At 38.3% G+C, this 20224-nt stretch overlaps 1 protein-coding gene across 1 annotated transcript in view; it reads right to left on the reverse strand.

Moving 5' to 3' along the window:
- LOC134227857 (uncharacterized) overlaps positions 1-20224 on the reverse strand; it is a 90505-nt gene that overhangs the window by 42104 nt on the left and 28177 nt on the right. Inside the window, exon 2 of the mRNA XM_062709541.1 lies at positions 12241-14259. Within this exon, the coding sequence (XP_062565525.1) occupies positions 12241-13691 (1451 nt within the window). The 5' untranslated portion in view covers positions 13692-14259. The remainder of the gene's footprint in view (positions 1-12240; positions 14260-20224) is intronic.

Genomic DNA, 20224 nt, shown 5'->3' on the forward strand with positions numbered 1-20224 from the left:
GAAATGAAGGGTTGGCACTTCGGATCTGGAATATTTTTGAAAATAGTGAACACTCCTATTGTACAATTCAACATAACTGCAAAACAGATGCTACGAGATTCCACGTATCATGATACATAAATAAAAAACCCAGACTAATCCACCTAGCGGCGATGATGCCTTTCTCGTGCATCGTAAAATGTAATGAAAAAATCACATAAGAAAGGTCAAAAAAGCACTTTAGAGGAATAGATCGCATATTTTCTATCATTTTGCATGTTTTTACCTCAATTACTATGCATTCCTACTATTCTTAAAAAAACATTTTTTTTCGATTTTGAATTTTTTTTCCAATGATTTTCCAATAATTCCAAAATGCAATGTCCGATCGGGCCAATTTTCAATAGAAAACAATGGGACCGCATTCCCCATCGAATGCAACTTGTTGCGAGTAAATCGGGTAATGCTAAGTTCTAAAAAGTGTGTCTACAAAATTTGTACACATACACACACACATACAGACATCTCCTCGATTCGTCGAACTGAGTCGATCGGTATATAACACTATGGGTCTCCGGGCCTTCTATCAAAAGTTGTGTTTTGGAGTAGTCCTATAGCCTTTTGGTACAACTTTGTTGTACAAGAAAAGGCAAAACAGATACAGTAATATCCCGATTTTATCACCCCCCTGGTGAATTTTGGGGTGATAAAACAACAAAATTAGAAAAAAAAATATTTCCAATTTTTTAATTCATTCCACAACTATGAATCATTTTATGCCTTGGAAAGGCTAAATGCGTGACCGGTACCCGTTATATCTTGTCGAAATTGCTTACAGAATATTTCTCAGGTACTCAGAAGTCGTTCGTAATAAACTACAAGCGGTGAAAGTTATTTCATGAAAATCAATGTTGTTTGTGGTATTATTTACGAAAATAAAAAAAATGACAATTTTGTTTGGGGTGACAAAATCGGGTCGAAAACGTGATAAAATCGGGGGTAGATAAAATCGGGTCAACACTGTATTCTGAACCAGGCCAATATTTTACAAATGATTTCAGCCTGGATAGTTTCGGTCGAGCTGTGGACATACTAATAGGACACTCCTTTTGCAATGCACAGGGCTGGTAGCGATGAATGCCGTTCAAAATAATGGCTTTAGTGACCAACGATGACAGAAAAGTGACCAAATAGTGACTTTCAATTGCAGAAAAATTGACCAACGGGGTATAGAGCTACAAGTTGTGTAAGCATTGTTACGGTATAATTCGTAGATTTCAAACTAGAACAGAGAACAGACATACAAGTTTGATCTCAATCGTGTGTAAGGAATTTTACGGACGTTTTGAAACAAAATACAAGTGGCAACCACGTGGAGGCACTGGCATCGCAAAGTTTCTTTATCAAGAAGCTGCCAAAATTTCAGGCGCCACCACCCAAACCCACCATACACATAAACAAAAGTTCCTTCGCATCACTCTGGTTTCAATTCCATGCTTTCTCATACTTTTGCAGATATCAAGGAGCGTATAGATTGTTTGTGATGAGATGCTAGCACCTTCTATGGTATTTTAATTATTGTCATGTGTCTTTACCGTCGCTTTCATTAGCCACAGTCATCGTCACAGCCAGCACCAAAGCACTACAAGAATAAAAAGGCCATGATTTGTGGTCGATGATATTCATGAGTTTTCAATCATTCAGACATATCCCGTTTAGTCGTTTCTTTCGGGTATTGAATATGATTTCCAACAATAAAATGATAAGGAACACTACCTCACCTCGACGGTATTTAATAGTATTAACTAATTGTAATCTGAATATGCTAATGCTATTACAAGCATAAAATAACTCATCAAAATTAAATTAAGAAGCGACATGAGTACGAAAGTATCTACTGATACTTAGTTTGTGTAAATTTGAACATATTTGTAGTTCACTGCAAAAATTTCAGCTCAATCGGTCATCGGGGTACAAAGTTACAGCTTGTCAAAGTTGACCATTTTGTATGAAAAACGGCTTCCGCTGCTATTATTCTGAACACAGGCGTACCTGTTATTAAACTAATAATATAATAACAAATTTAAATGATGTTTTTGAGATTTTGAACTCGACCTGACATTCTGAGGAAAATTTTGAAAATCCGATAAAAGGATGGTCTCTTATTAGAAATCCATATAAATGGCAGACTTTAGCATTAAAGTTTAATAAAAATAAGTGGCCAAATAATTTTGAGTTAAAAATATCTTTTAAATCTAATTATTTTTTTGTTTTATTTCAGATTTAAAAAATCCGACCAATTCATTCACCTCCACTAGTTCTGGTTCCAATACTCCTCAATTTTGTACTCTCTACTTGAGGTTAGCCTTTCGCATTATCACAAATTCTATTCGTGAAGATAAATATCATAGTTGACATGAATCGGCAATAACCTCACGATTTTCACAACACACTTGGAACTTCTTTAGTGCACATTTCACAAATTTAATATACTGCTACCAGATGCACATTTGATTTGGTTTATTATAATAGGTAGAGGCATTAGGGAAAATATGAACATACGGGGCAATATGAGCCACCCTCATTTTGAGCTTATTGACAAGTTTTATCATGTAAAAGTTATATGATCTTTAAGAGGATGCTCCACATATGCATCAACGTGAAACCCGCATTAAAATTTAATTCAAACATGAAAATTCAAATAGGCAAAATTATTATAAGATTTGAAGTTTATAAATAAGGTTTTGACACAAAGCTGATTAAAATACAGGTCAAAAATACACCACAATCAAAAGATATATTAAAACTGAATATTGTGCACACATGTTTGTATTGATACAAATCTGAATTTATCATAAAACTTTTTTTTCTCAAAACCAGTATCTATGGGGCAATATGGGCATACCTGCACAGAGCAAGATATCAGGCCTTAAAATGCGAATGATTTCAAATTTCAGTAGTCAAATACAAGAATATTATCATATATGTAAGATTCATTACGGAAAAATTACACACTTAACTCATTTCACCGTATTCGGTAAATTTTACCGAAATCTCAACAGCTGAACTGTTCGGTAATCTATTTTACAGATTTTTTGTAATTTTTTCCATTGCTCAACTGTCAAAATCACCGAAAATCGGTTAAATTATTTACCGAACAGTTCTGCTGTTGAGATTTCGGTAAAATTTTACCGAATTCGGCGATTTATTTTAAGTGTGTACAACAGCGCATTACTGCGATTGAAACAGAAAAAAATACCATTGACTAATTGAAATGTGGCTGTTCAAACAGTGAAGAGTGACAAACCGGTTCAGTCCGCTGTTGTGCGGTTTTTTAATATTATTTGGTATGGAATACTCACAACTGTTGTAAGAATATCATATTCTTCCATATTACGATACTTTTTTCGCCTAAATAAACGTTTTGGATGGGTGGCCCATACTGCCCCAAATGGTGGCTCATATTGCCCCGTATAGCCTGGAACACACATTGAAATCAATTCATTTTAAAAAATGCATTCCAACAATTTCCAAACGCATTTTTCGTCATTCATCGACGTAATATGAAAAGTAACATTCTCTAGTATGTAGGGTGGTCTAACCGGTAGTACCGAAACCGGTAATACCGGTATTACCGGCCAATTTTGGGTACCAATTTTGGGAAAATACCGGTATTTTCGGTATTTCAAATTTTGCTGTCAGTATAAAAAAATCGAATAATTTTCACCTACTTATATCAGCTCAACTGCCTGTAATCGCATATTTGTCCCATATAAACAGGCAATCCAGCATAGATGGAACAAATATTCGGTTACAAGCAGCAAAGACTCATCGAGCAAAAAATATTACAATTGAATGCGCGCATGAGTAACTTTGCCCAAGTAAGCATCATTGACGACGTTTACGCTACAACAAAAATCGAGCAACATCGTCAATTATCATACCTGTTGCTTCATTCTTTTAGCCATCTGTCAAACTGCGGATGGCTTTTTCTTCAATGAACATTGTTGATATCGTCGAGAATTTTACCTCAGTCAATGAAATTGTGAAAAAGGTACGAGCCGTAGTAGTTCTTTTCCGGAGATCACTAGTGAAAAACGATTTTCTGCAAAAATATATCCGTTCTGAATTTGGAAAAGAATTTGAACTAGTGGCTGATGCCAAGGCGCGCTGAAATAATTCAACCCCTCGAACCTGTTCAAGCTGTTGTGGAATTACTGCTCTGCACTCTATACGAAGCCGACGTGGCGTTCCAATTTACGTTGGAACAATTATCAAATCCAGCCACAGAAATTTCCGCCACTATTTCGATGATTTTAAGGAATGAATCCAAGAGAGACGATCCAAATACGTCGATCTTTTTGCTTTTTTGAAAAATTCTGCCGTAAAGCAATTAATCAGAAACGATTATGGAATTTTCTTCGAGGCATCCAGAGCTACTTTGATTAAGCAAGCGTATGGGATCTTGAAGCGTCTAATCATTCCTGATGCGATCGTTGAAACTGAGACAACGGCCATACCTGACGATCGGTACGAAGAAGATGCCTCTATGGATATTTTTCTGTTTTATCGGTTTAAGACCAACTTGTGAAGAGACTGTAGCAGAGCAAAACACTTGCGTTGCTGATGGCAAATACGCCAGGATCCTTGCATACAATCCGTAAGGAAGTCTGCTACTATGAATCTGAGACAAGACCTGCAAAGACGGCTTCTTTTTCCTTGTGTTGACACTTACTCTTCTTTTCATCACAGTTGATCATAGATTCTCAACTGTTTCCTTGAGTGTTTCATCTAAATCCTGGGTAGAACCTTCTGAGCACAATAAAAAAGTTTGCAATTTACGGATTTGTAAACTTATTTTTATGAAAATTTTCCTATCGGTAACAAAACACGTATTCATTAATGTTCAATATTAAGCTGTCCGGCTATTCTAGAATGCTTTTCAAAGTGAAAAAGTACTCGTTAAACAAAATCATTCGGAATACTTTTTGAGGAATACCTATACTGCCGTTCTACGCATAATTGTCCCATGTACATAGGAAATCCCAGCAAACATGAGACAGATATGCGTATGATGGCAGTATACTTTTACACAAAAAGGAGCTGGTTGCATCTGACAATTCGTGACACTGACAGCGTTTGCTGGTTGCAGATGAAGTTATATTTTTTTCCTTATTGCAAGTCCCGTCCCAGCTATGAATCGGAAAAGATTAAGGGCAAGTATTTGAAACTGATTTTCTATGGTCTTGGAACCATTTGTCCTACTTCGGTTAAACCAGAGGGCTTTCTCAGTAGTTGGCAACATTGCTAACAAAATCCAATGCGGATTGGGAGATGAGTCGATCAGTATGTATGTAATGCCTATTATAGTGTCGTTTTGGCTAGTTCAACAAGCAATGATTTTAACTTTTGAAGTTTTTCAACAAATATTGTTTTTCATCCAAAAGTCCAATCCAAAAGTTTTTCTTTCACTACTCGATAATAAAAAAACCCTGATTAATCCACCTAGCAGTGATGATGCCTTTCTCGTGCATTATAAAATATATTGAAAGAATCACATTAGAAAGGTCAAAAAAGCTCTTTAGGAGAATATATCACATTTTTTCGATCATTTTGCATGTTTTTGCATTAGTTAAAGTGCATCGCCATCATTTTCGGAAAAAACAATTTTTTTTTTGGTTTTGAATTTTTTTTCCAAGGGGGGACCCTTGGAAAAAAACAATGATTTTTCAATAATTCCGAAATGCAATGTCCGATCGAGCCAATTTTCAATAGCAAACAATGGGACCGCATTCCCCGTCGAATGCAACTTGTTGCGAGTAAATCGGAAAATGCTAAGTTCCAAAAAGTGTGTCTACAAAATTTGTACACATACACACATACACACACATACATACATACACACATACATACATCACCTCAGTTCGTCGAGCTGAGTTGATCGGTATATAACACTATGGGTCTCCGGGCCTTCTATCAAAAGTTCTTTTTTGAAGCAATCATATAGCCTTTCGGTACAACTTTGTTGTACGAGAAAGGCAAAACCGGTATTCTACCGGTACTGACTCCATTAAATACCGAATACCGGTATTGGACAAAAACTGCCAATACCGACCACCCTAAGTATAAGTCAACTACATTTAAACGATGTTTTTTTGAGCTTTTGGGAACGATTTCCTTAGGTGGCCCATATTGCCCCGATCACCCCTACAAATGATATTTATTTTGCACTTTTTTACAACAGGCAATGCAAAAATAGTGACTTGAGTGAACATTTTCCGAAGAATAATGATTTTAGTGACTTGCAAATATTGACTTTTTAGTGACTAGACTCAAAATAGTGACCAAGTCACTGAAAAGTGACTCGCTACCAGGCCTGAATGTAAAAAAAGAAGAAAAACGTGTAACAGAAATCAAACAGCATTAAAACTAAATTTCACGTGGAAACCGTATAAATCCTTAAGTCCGCGTAAAAAATGCGTAGGGTAACCGTACCCTTAGTGGAGGTAGCACCAATAGTGGAGGTAGTGGGGTTTTAATGAGATTTATCATATTTATACACTTTACGATGGTTTCAGTTGATGCGTCGTGTTTTAAATATCCTGTTAAATGCAACTTATTTTAAGATTTCGCTTGAAAAACCATTGAAAACAATTATTTTCCTTAACAAAATTGACTCCCTTGCACCTATAGTGGTGCAACTGTACCAATAGTGGCGAGTCTCATAAGAAACCAATGAATAGCACCACTATGGGTAGGGTTTTAGTACCGGGAGTACCGGTGCCAGAATTCCCGGGAATACCGCCCAATTTTCGGTACCGAAATACCGGTACTGGCTTAATGAAAGTACCGGTATTTTCGGTACTAAGGAAAAAGTTTTGGTTAAAACTTCCGATGGTTAAAACCTCATTTTTGAATGCAGCAGCTAGTAAGAAAGATATACTTTTTTTTCTAAAACTTCAAACACCTGACAATAGAGGTAATAAACTATAGAGGACGATTGTCGCTGCGGTTCTTTTTGTTATCGTCCCCAAACATGTTGGCGACCTATCTGTCAAAACGTACTAATTATTCCTTCGTTGACATTTAGTGCCCTATCCTTACCAGCAAAAGATGTTTCGCCAGTGACGACAGCGACAATCAGTTAGGACAAACGGCAGGCGTCCGATGACGTACCTCAAGACAATCAAACCGCAACGACATCGTCACATCCAAAAGAATCGTCACACTTCATCAGTATTTTTCCAAATCGTCCCCGCTTGAGGCAAGAGTGTTCCTGTAAGTTCGATTACTGCACCAGGATTCGTAAAGATTGTAAGACAAAAGTTAACTTACAACGACTCAGAAAAAGCTGAAAGGAAAATACTTGCTAATGCTTCATGATTCAATAGCAACAGTTCGCCCTACATCTGTAGACTCAGAAAAAGCTTTCTCTGTTTCTGGAAGCTTCGCTACTAAAATACGATCCCTTATGTCTGACGAAACATTGCATATGCTGTGCGTTTTGATAGCATATTTCAAGGAAAAGGACAAGCTCCAAGACAAGTGTTGAATACATACAAAGCAATGAATAAAGTTTGAATCGTTACCATTTAATTCTGTATTTTTATTGATTTTAATGATTTTCGAAAAAAATCTTCCAGTACCGGTATTTTCCCGGTACTCCCGGTACTGAGGGGTTCAGTACCGTAGTACCGGGACTCACCAAAAAGGGTCGGTACTAAAAACCCTAAGTATGGGAACCAAAATTAATTTTTACCGCCACTAAAGGAACAGTGTACCCATAGTGGTGCAAGCAATATTTGGTAATTGTTGATGTTAAATGACATCTATCTCATTGTTGTTAGCAAATTTATTAGTTTATCTATTGACTAAGATATTAAAGCTGTAAATGTCCCTTAATTATCAATTTAAAAAAAAATATTTTCTTTTGTGGATCTACTAATACCTTCACTATTGGTACCGTTACCCTAGTTCTTAAAAGTCACGTGAATGTCCAAATCCACATAAAAACGACCAGCGTAAAAAAATCAATAGCAATGAATATAAACAAATGAACCATTTCGGTTCAAAAGGGCGAAACAAACGGTTCAAATATGGAATGCTAAAAATACACCCGATGTTTTATTTACACGTGTAAAGCAAGGTTATACAAAAATGTTTTTGATTTCTCACCGAATTAGGTAAAATGGAGCAACGGAATCGGGTATAATCGGCATGTTTTTTTATCTTTTAATTTACGTCGAAAAATTTATCAAAGTTTTCCCAAAATATTTAGTTGGATTTTTTTTTTGGACTTTCATGGTAGAAAGGGCCATCCGGCCGAAAAAGTCATTTGGCCGGTCTTCCCGTTCGAACAAATGACATTTGCTTCCAAATGGCTCTCTTTCTGCCAACCGACCATTTCGGCCAAACAACTTATTCGTCAAAATTACCAACTTACGCAGCCGAATGACACACCATTTCGACCAAAGGATTATTTTGGCAAAACGACTATCCTTCGGCCAGATTGATTTTTGCCTAATCAGTTCGATCAAATGACAGATTCGGCCACGATTTAAACGAAAAACTTTGGATTTCAACGAGAAATTACTCTGAATATCCATAGAAATTTCAGAGGAACTTCTTCAGAGTACCATGCTCTGTAAACTTACAGCGCTGTATGCTTACAGGGCATTTACAACGGTATGTCTGCCCCTAGTATTAAGAAATTGTTCGAATTTCTCAGGAATAATTCGATGTTTTTATTCATCGTAAATTCTTTAGAATTTCCTCGAAAAAATTCCGGATGGCGCATTTAATTTCTTCAAAATTTTCACAAGAAATTCTGCAACATTTCTACTGAATGCTCTTAGTTTTTGCGGCTTTTGGAAATTGTGCGGAATTTTCAAGAAAATCATTGGTATTTACACGAAAAATTCTCTGGAGTTTGGACCTATATATAAATCGGGAAATGATACGGAAATTTCTCACGTTCTCCGGAATTTCCATGGAAAATTCTGCAGACTTCTACAAATTTGAATAGGCGTGGATGGATGGTGTACAAAATTTTGTGAAGATTTCGGGCGAAAACTCTAATTCATTTGAATTCCACCGGAGACTATGATAAGGTGATGGAGTTTCGTGCATATTATCCGGTATTTATTAAACAAATAAACAAGTGGACCAATAAATAAACAAATAAATATTTGAAAATGTGGCAGTCTATACCCACCTGAAAAAAGTGATGCAACCAAGGTTGGAGATGGCGAGGTCGATTTTCGGTTCGGCCTAGAACACAGGTTCCCAAACTTCTATGATGTGCGACACACGTAGCAGAAACTCACATCGCGACCCACCAGGTATCAGAAATAGCATAAAACGAGTTTGCGTTAAATTGATCAAATCGTAATAAATTGCTTCACATCCCATCATTGTATAGGCTAAAATCTCCTAAATTTTTGACTCCGTTTGGATAGGATTTTGGTTAGATTAGGATTGTACAGTCAACTTTCCTTCGTTGGGTAAGATAGTAGCCCATTTAGTGAAAGACTTTCGTTAGTTGCGCTGGGGTTTCATCTGTCAAATCAGTGAATACAATAGAAATTCAGGGCTGTCAACTGTGAGAAAGAAAGAAAATCCAGCTGTTGACTTTAAAGTTTGACGTCCACCTTGGTTTGAACTGGACTACAGCCAAACTAACGGGCGCCCAACTAAATCGTAGTTCATCCTAAGATAGCCAAACGAGTGAAGTTGACTGTACAGTGATCGTTCGCTAATTGGGGCACGACCTCACCCCAACTCGCGAATGCCGTTCGCTAATTGGGGCGTTTTGACAAGCGTCAATGTTGTTTACTTTTTGCATTGAAAAATTTAACGCGCCAGAAAATATTGATCCCGCCAAACACGGAAACAAAACGTCAACTCGTTTTTGACATCACATTCTGACGTTTAGCTGCTTTTTAATTGGGTTTCGACCCAATTAGCGAACCCCCAACTAGAAAAAAAAACCAATTAGCGAACGTTCACTGTATTGGATTTCATTGCATTTGCCAAAATATCGGATAACAAAAAAAGACATTGACATCGCAAAATTTGTGATTCGCTAATCATCCATTTATTTCTTAGATCCTAGATCCTTAGATCTAGAAGCTGGTATAGATTTATGGGACGAAATATGGACAGTATGAATCAAGACTTGATTTTCGCGACCCACTATCAGGGATGTTATCGATCATTTAGTAATTCGCGTTCGATCATTTAGTAGTTTGTCAATAACTCATTCTAGAAGCTGTATTTCAAAATGTGTTGTATGGTGGACTTCTAGTGCGAAGGTTTTTCTGCAACTCTGCTTCATTTTTCATTGTTTGAATTCCACTAGTAACGGAGTTATAACTATAGTTTCAGTAACTTAGACTAAATGATAACAAAATTCCAATCATTTAGTTTAAGTTACTGTAACTAGCGCTATAACTCCGTTATTAGTTGAAATCTGACAACGAACCATTAGGCAGAGTTGTAGAAAAACCTTCGCACTAGAAGTCCACCATATAACACATTTTGAAATTCAGCTTCTGTAATGAGTTATTGACAAACTACTAAATGATCGAACGCGAATTCCTAAATGATCGATAACATCCTTGCCCACTATTGATCATCCCACGCATAACTGTGGTAGTGTCGAATAAACACTAAGCAGCGAGGCGGCAATGTCCCAATGGGGGATGTAATGCCAATAAGAAGAGGAATTTACGGTCATGGATAAGCTATCAAATTATAATTGTAGAAACACTAAAAGTTGAAAAGCAGGCCAAATTACAATTGGAATGTAGAGCCACAGAAGGGAAGAAAACTGGAAATATCATTAAAGAGTAACAAATTTGTATGCAATATGATTAATAAATACTGTAAACAATTTTATAGAGAATTAACAATTGATTCAACATGTATCAAAAATAGTTAAAAATTCTAAAATAACATCTATTTTTTTTCATTACAGTAGAGAAAAAAACAAATCCTAACAAAACCACGTTTCATTCTCGTGGTGGTCGTAACAGCAATATCATGTTAGATCTTGGTGAAACAAGACTTCCGCGGCATGCCCCCAGCACGCGTACAGCTCACCGGTAATCGTTTTTGGCAAACATATTTTGTACTTGTTATGCTCAGCGCTCCCCACGCGAATACTACCACCGAACTCCAAACTCAGTTCAAGGTCTGTTGTGTTTAGCAAAAATGAGAAATAGAAGAAAGGAAACTCGTCAACATTACTAACACTAGTAAGCAAGACCAGCATGGTCGCTTGTCTCGATAACCCACTGTCCATGTTGCTCGCACACCAACAAGGGTGGACCAGACTAGTCGTGAGAAGTCGTTTTGTTTGGCAAAAGGGTGAACAACGTACTCCAAACGTTTTCCAACCCTTGTCACAGTTGTTGGGTGAAGCTAACAGAATATTTCGCAAGGACTAGTGCAAGTTGCAATCTATTTTCTTCCTGCTTGGTAGGATTGAGAAAGGCATCAACGAGAACCAGAATTGTCTTTCACCATAGTTGCATCATAATTGGAACATTAGCGAGATAGACGTGAGCCAGTGAGAAACACAGGTGTGAGATATGTTGCGAAGAGGCTGCTTTATTATTGTCTGTGAGAATTCGAGTTGCCAACACCCATTGCAAGATTGGCTAATTTATCACTAATGCATTAGAATCAATTTCCTTTCAATACCGTTCGACACCATTTATTACATTCTTAGCTATAATACACTGCCGTTCCATGCATAATTGTCCCATGTTACCTTTGAAGAAAAATCTCAAACTTGATTCATCTTGTCCCTCTGAAAAAATGAAGTTGTTGTTTGATGATAATAGAGAGTGAAAACCGATTAAATAATTAGTAATTCGTTTTATGTTCTGGAAAAGTTTTGCCTACGCTCATAATATTCCAAAAACATTTGCTAAATTTCAAGATCCAATTGATTCTGAAATTGGTGGGACAAAATGACTCGAGTTTGGATTTTTATCAAAGGTAACATGGGACAATAATGCGTAGAACGGCAGTACAGGAACAAGAAATACATTTTTTATTTTAAGATTTTTTGGTTCCAAGATATTTAGAAAATTATTACTATCAAGAATTTTGCGAGAATTCAATCGTAGTTCATAAATCATTTTGTAATGTCTGTTAAACAAAATTTCATAAATAGATTTTGCTCTTCTTATTCATTTTAGTTTTCGTACCATGAAAGCACACAAGAAAGATTTAAACACCTAAACTACTTACATTCCCAACGGCTGCTGATTCATGTTGTTGTACATCACCATCTCGTCGGCGGATTCACCGCCGGAACTGCTGGCAGTTGCTTCCGAGTCGATCGTACACTGCACCTGCTTCAGTTCCGAATGTAACAATCCGGCCGTTTGCTCGAGCTGATCAATTGTCAGATCCTCGAACTTGGGAATCGTCGTCGATAGCGTCGTGTAGGTAGTGCCCACCATTGCATCCGGTGGGCTGCTGGCGGTTCCTTGAAAATAACGATTGCCGTAAATCCGTTTGGTTTGCGTCGAACACTGGGTAGTGGCAATCCCTTCCAGTCGCTTTACAAAGGTTTTCATAGCATTGGTCGAAATGGGTTTCAATTTCTCAGCGGTTGGGGGAGGAGGTTGATAAGGAATTATGTCTGGAATCAGAGGCGTAGGGGATGCCGCAGAGGGTCCCGTACTGAGGCCTTTGGTATGTTCCTTGTCTTTTTTCTTCCAATAGCGTTGGGAGTACTCGAATAAACCGGTTATTTCTTCGCTCACATGTAGTCCCATGTATCGTGCTTGTAGTTTATTGAGCCGCCGAATTAGGAAGTCGTATTTACGCTGCATTTGTGCCTGCCGCTTAACGATATCGGCATGCAGCTCAAGTCGCTCACGATCCTTATTAGGTGGTGTCGCCTGAGCGGCTTCCTCGTAAATATTTACAACGTCTACGTCATTGAAGAGTGATAATCCACCTGCAAGTTCAGCACACAGACCATCTCCACTGGGATTGCCTTCCAAGCTTTTGAACACTTGCAAGAGTTCCATATCTGAAGTGGAAGCCAATTCACCGAGCATCTGCTCCATATCGGGGTTATCTTTGAGATAATCTTTCTGTAAACCCAACGCAGTGCTGGAACTGGATATCAGTGAAGATTGGGAATCCAGCTGTTGCAGCTCGGATTGGGGATCAACCGCACCGACTTGCTCGCCGGTGACAATATCAGCGTGAGCCATTTCATCAATCACAGCCTGGGCTATAAATGCAGCAGGATCTGCACTACCACTAGCGGTAGCTGCATCACCAACCGCCGTTTCGCTTTCGTTTACATCTCGATGAAGCTGCTCCAGGGCAAGCTCAATGAGATCTTGCCCACCTTCCGGATCAATCTTCAACAATTCTCCACCACTACTGTTGTTATTCTGAATATCGTCTACCAATGGATCTATTCCGGAAGAGGAAGAAGTATTTCTCAGGTTAACGTCCGTTTCGCTGGGTATAGTCGATGCCGTACCGGCACCCGAATCCGTACTCTCACTGCTGGGAACTTCCTGTTGACTCGTAGACTCCCCCTCTGTGCGAGGTGATGCCCCAGATGCTGCCGGCGACGAGAGTTTGCTTTGACTCAACGGCTCGGTGAGAGCTGGAGCCATCTCCTCATTGGGACTTTGGATTAACACTTTCGTTGCCGCGCCAGCTAGTCCCATTCACGCATATGTACGCCCCTCGGCGAGTGAATACGCAACTCACATAACACACCGCACCGACCGGCTTAATCTTCTTCCCCGTTTTCTTCTGCCTTCACTTTACCCGGTCAAAAACAACAATGTGCGACAATGCTGGCCGATGTGAACCGGGTTTTGTATTTCACTTTTGCTTTGCTTCCAAATGACCGGCTCGAAACGACCGTACACTCGGTTTCTTCATGGATCTTTCCACTCTTATTCTTCAACCGCACTCAAATCCCCACCAACAACACACATCTACAAAAGAACTGAGGCGGCGTTGTTGGTGCACTACCGTCGCCGGTTTCCAAAGCAGAAAAAGCCGGCTCAGCACTTCTCATGAGATGGGGCAACCGCGCGCGCACTTGTGCAATTCACTCGACGTTAATGTCGTTTCGCATCTAACTTGCCAACGTTTAACTTCACTTTAGTGTAGAAAAGAAAGGCCAGTCAATCAATGCTATCGGTCAGCCGAAAAAAAAGTGGAGATGTTCTGCGTTCAAGGGTTGATCCCATGTGATGGCTCATCCGATGGCAACGATTCGGTGACCTGGAAAAAGAGAATGAAGGTTTTGAGATCAATTTGGGTTTGAGATTTACGATATGGGTTATATGTAGGGATAATTAAATTCACAAACAGACTGAAAAACTGGTTCACAGGTAAACCGATGAGGTGTGATTTTCGATAGACTTATGCTAACCTTTGGGTCTGATTGGGGGTTGATGTTTAAAACATTACTATCCCAATACAGTAATATTTCGAATGTATCACGACCCTGGTGTGTTTTTTGGTGATAAAAGACGCAAAAAGTGGTTGTAGGTGAGGACGGGGTAAGATCGCCACCCGGGGCATTAATAGCACCCCTTTATTTTACCGCTAATATGCCTTTAGAGAGAAAAATAGCTCTGCACCCTGTTAATCTATAGTCCAGCAAAAGATTTGACACCGAAAAAATATAAAAATAGAATGAATCTGAAATACAGATGAAATAGCAAAAGTTGGTGAAAACTAGGGTTTTTTTAATGAGAAATAAGCATTGGAAAATAAATAAAGTTTTTAAAAACATAAACATTTTTTAATGAAAATCTTGGCCAAATACATATTTTATAAGAATTTTAGGGCTATTTAAAATATTCACAGTGAAATGTTTGACCATGCTTAATAAGATTTACATAATTTATCTCAAATGGGGCATGATGACCTCCCCATTTTTAAACCATTAAATATAAAACTAAATCTTTTTTGGACAATCTACTTTTTTTTTAATCTTGCGTTTATTTAGAAGGCTCATTTGCCATTTGGCGTTACGGATTCGGAAATATGTTTTTTTTGTAACCTACAATTATGATTTAAATATGCGCTGAATCTGTCTACTAAGTGATTTTTATGGTATCAATGAAAAATTATAACTAATCGATACCAAACATAGTTTTTGTTTGTTTCAATATGGCCAATAAAAGCTATTATTTTTGTCAAAATTGGTACTCTAATACATTTATAAAAAATGAGTTTTAGAAGAGTGCCGTTTTTGCCCCGTAGTATATTTGAACCAGTCAAAAACAGAGTTTTTTGCTGAGTCACATTTACCGGGGTTTACCGTTCTTTTTTAAATACGCGTTTTACTATAGATATTAGATAATATGCAACAGAAAAAAACTGCTGTATTGTAATATAGAAAAGCATGCTTGCTGAGAAGGTATTAAGTATCATTTTTAAGGTGCTCATCTTGCCCCGTCATACCCTATGTCCTTCCCCACAATGCACCACTCCTCAGAATACCACAATCCCCAGAAAGACATCCCTTAAAATTTCCCCATCTCCAGGAAGACGTTCCTTAGAATGTCCTAATTTCCAGAAAATTATACCTCAGATAATACCAAACTGTGCTTAAGAAAAACGGAATCAAATCCAGTATTGTCTAAACCGGGCAAATGCATGATATGATATCTTATTCTGCGTTGTTAAGAGAAAATGCGTGTTTTCAAAGAAGGGATCATTCCCTCTTTTGCCTTGTTTCGAGCAAATGCGATCTTTCAAAGAAGGAATCATACTCTCTGTGTTTCCTTTAACGACTACGTTCCGACTTTCCGAATGCAATGGTATCATTTTATTTTCCTTATTATTCTCTACACTCTTTTAATGTACACCGGGGCAAGTTAACACGGTTTTTTCAAAGTTGAACTTTGAAGTGCTGTTAAAATATCATCATTTGATAAGTTTAGAATCCGTTTGCGGTGTTTACTAATTTGGGCCAAAGATTATACATAAAAAAAAGAAACCTTACCAAACTTTAAAGCATATTAATCAGACGGGTGCCAAGCTGTCAAATGTTTGTTGCCTCCAATCAAGTGAATGCCGATGACACTAACTATTAAAAATAAACACTGCAGTGAGTGAGAATGTTCTGAAACGTACAAGTTGCAGGATACCCTACCATTGTTTCCTATTGAAAATTGGCCAGATCGGACTATGGGCTCGGAAGTTATGGCCTAAATACACTTTTTTATAGAAAAACTAGCAAAAGAAACCCAGCTTTGCCCGGGTGTTACAAATGTCACAATGTACTATTTGAAGCACCGCACTCTAGATCAATTTCCGTGCGTTTGTTTTGTTTTCCTCAACAGCTGACCCAAAATTGTATTCTAAGGTTTTTTACATTTCGCAGTAAAAATCACCAACTTTTCATATATACAAACCTTGCGGATTCAAAAACGTATCGATTAGGGGAAAAATCTTGCAAACTGGACAACCTGTTTGCGAGTTAAATCGTCAGGAAGGAAATTTCAACTCATTTTTATTATATAGATTGTATTATAATAAAATGTCACTCATTTTTCAGGCACTTACCCTTAACCGATTTACTCGCAAAAATATTGCATTCGATGCAGGATACTTTCCCATTATTTCCTATTGAAAATTGGCCAGATCGGACTATGGGCTCAAGAGTAATGGCCAAAATACTATTTTTATAATGTACGAGAAAGGCACCATCACCGCTAGGTGGATTAAACAGGGTTCTTAAAGACAGAATCACCAAATTCGACCACATGTCGCACAGACTGAACATTTAACATTTAGCATGAGAAAACGGACACAACATCCAGTGGACCAGTGGAGAGCTTTTCGCTTTACGAAGTTTTCTCCTTAACGGGGCGGGAATCGAACCCACACTTCACAGCACATGCGTTTAGACGATTAACGTCGCTAACCATACGGCCACGAAGCCCGAAGCCCGATTTATTTTCAGAAGTTTGAACCTTACTAAAATTTATGTTTTCCGTATGTATTTACGGACTATGTTAAATATGGATATTAGGGTGGTTCAAAAAATCGATTTTGCTCCACAGCGCTCATCTAATTCTTTACCATGTTCTGAGTGTCCTCTGAAAATTTGAGCTCATTTGGATTAAAACTGATTTAGCACAAGTCGATTCAAGTTTGCATGCAAATTAGTATGGGGAAATTTATTTTTTCATTATACTGTTAATGACGCTTCCCCATCAAGCGTAGGTTAAAAGAAAACCTACATAGCTAAAAGGAATACTCAACAGCTTTCACTCAGTGAAAAACGCATCTCAATTAATCGTTCCAATAATTAGTAATCGAATTTAATCTATACCGTGGTCTTCTGGAGCTAATTGCATAACTCATCAACAGGCAACATTGCTACTCGTGGCGCGAAAGATAGCACACACAAATTCAGGCTACTATGTTGCACTGCACATTTCTCGCTTAACAATTGGTTAGGGCCTACAATGAAAAGTAAACAAATTCAATTTTAACACCCTTTGATAGCATCCTCTAATAGCTACTTATAGTATAAAAATGTTCCGCATCTTCAATTAAATTACTTGGAAAAAACTAATTTTTGATTGGGCCTATTACGTGTTTTTTTCAAAATATGTGTAGGTCCACCCTAAAACACGGCCAAGCCACTCGTTTTTTTCTGTCTGGGATAAGCCTTCTCCAACTTCGGGCCGATAACGGGATTTTTTTCCGAACCGTCATCGGCCCGGCCTCGGAGAGAGAAAATTTCCCCTCCCGAAAAGCCTTATCCCGTGTTTACTTTCGAAAAATGCCATAAATAAAGGGTCTATGAATGACAAGCAAATGCAGAATGACTTATCAAGAAGGCCTATTCCGGAGAAACAAATGAAAATAGACTTAACATTTTATTTTAACGATTTCGACACATTTTTGCATGTTTTCAATGCAATTAAGGTTATGGATGGATAGATAGTGTTGATTATGTGCTTTTAGGAGCTTTTGCTACCTGCCATAAACCTGGGAAATAGGAATAGAAATTGTGATGCATTTTTTTCGAACGGCATTTTCTCAATGTTTACGTTTTGGCTGTAGGCCCTTTTCAAATGTTACGCGAGATTTCAGTGATGCCCTCAAAGAAGTTTAACGATCATGACTAAAGATTCGCAACTTGTCTTAAAATCGATTACTAATTATTGGGGCGATTAATCAACATGCGGTTTTCGTTGGGTGAAAGCTATTGAGTATTCCTTTTAGCTATGTAGGTTTTATTTTAACCTCCGCTTAAACGTCATTAACAGTATAATGAAAAAATAAATTTCCCCATACTAATTGGCATGCATACTTGAAACGGCTTGTGCTAAATCAGTTTTAATCCAAATGAGCTCAAATTTTCAGAGGACACTCAGAACATGGTAAAGAATCAGATAAGCGCTGTGGAGCAAAATCGATTTTTTGAACCACCTTAATGGATATACCCCGTTAGGTATAACTACGTTAGGCAGAATGTACGTTAGGCATAACAAGTAGTTTCTGCAGACTGCGTGGTTGGCAACGCGCAGCCATGGACCGAGCTGAATAGAGAAGACTTTTGTGTGCATATGCCACTCCGGCCTTAGTCTGGTAATAAATAAAATTAAACAACGGATATGGTTTTAATTGTAAAAATTAGCTTGAGGCAAATTCAGATATTGTTGTGGAGCCAGAGGTCAACAAATCAAAATGGAATACAACATTTTCAAGTGAAACATCATTTGAAAATAATCCCTAGAAGTGTAATGTGTAACCTGTTCTAAATCAATTCAGCACACTTTTCATAAAATTGCTGGTCCTCGCTCGTCTTGCCCCGAGGGGGTGGCCATGTCGCCTCATATGATAAATATGGGCATCATTTTAAAACCAGTTTATGAGATATTGAAACGTCATTATTTAGTTAAACACTTAGATACTTATGTAAAATGCAGGTGTGTGATGGACAAATCAGCAAAATTCGAAAGAATTTCACTATTTTACAAAGATTACAGCTTAGGATGACCATCTTGCCCCACTTTTCCCTACTTTGGACACCGCAAGTCTACGAACCACGAACCGGGCACGTAGCCAGAATGTCGGATAGTAAACCGGTGAGAATGGTTCTCGACAAAGAACCGACAGGCACAAGAAGATGAGGTGCACAGCGAACAGGGTGGATCGATCAGGACAATTTTCTGAAGACTGCATGGTTGCAATTACCATATTACTCCTAATTTAAGGTCCATGTTATTTGATGGAATATTGACAGCAATTTATGAGAACATAATACTATCATATTATGTCGTGGGACATAATGGAAATAATCAAGCAGTAAGAAGCCTAAGAAGTGCAACAGAGCTACAATTATGTATGGTGTATAAATCACAGCACACCGAAACGCGTCTTTCCAACTCCATCGAGAATGAACAAAAAAACAAACATCTTTCTAAGAGCTTATCATTATCAGCAAACAACCAAAACGCCGGTCCCAATATGATGTACACTGCTATTCATTCCTCCTACCACGTTGTGGTAGCAGCCAAACGGGTAACAACAAAAACGTATTTACCGTACCATTATCCAATTGGATTCCATCGACCGACGTCTGTCACAAAACCCGGCAGTCATGAACGCATGCAGGTTTCAGTTTTCAACACCAGCCAAGCCGAAAGCAGCTCGCTCACAGTTCACAATCAAGCGGCCAATGATAATTTGCTCACCATCCAACAAACTGAACGGAATACAATGAAAGCAGCGCTTCATTGGGAAACCACTACCACACAGGACCGAAGATCAGGGTTTGAGAGGATGTATACAAACATTGACTGCGTAAGTAGAATGGAATGGTCAAACACACAGCCGTTCAACTAGTGAACGAACCGAGTTTTCGCTTCTTCCCATTCCTCATGGTGTAGCTGTGTTGTGAGCTGACCAAGTGGTAGTGAAGTGAAACATGGCATGGCATGCCGGGCGGAGAAGGTATCCAGCAAGAAACAAGAAGCAGACGGTAACGAGACGCATCGTCGTTTCCATTCGTTGCTATCATCTTGGTTGCACCGTGAATCATTTCGGAAGAAAATTCGATTGTACAATTTGATAAGCGAGTGCGATGTCTGATATAGGTAGGTACCGCGCAAAATTAAAACTGATAAACTGTTGTTATTGAGTGGTGCAAACGTGACATTGATAGACCCCTTGACGTGAGCATAGCGCGACCGGACTGCGATACTTTAGCGAG

This window comes from Armigeres subalbatus, chromosome 3, assembly GCF_024139115.2.
Source record: "Armigeres subalbatus isolate Guangzhou_Male chromosome 3, GZ_Asu_2, whole genome shotgun sequence".
Lineage (NCBI taxonomy): Eukaryota > Metazoa > Arthropoda > Insecta > Diptera > Culicidae > Armigeres > Armigeres subalbatus.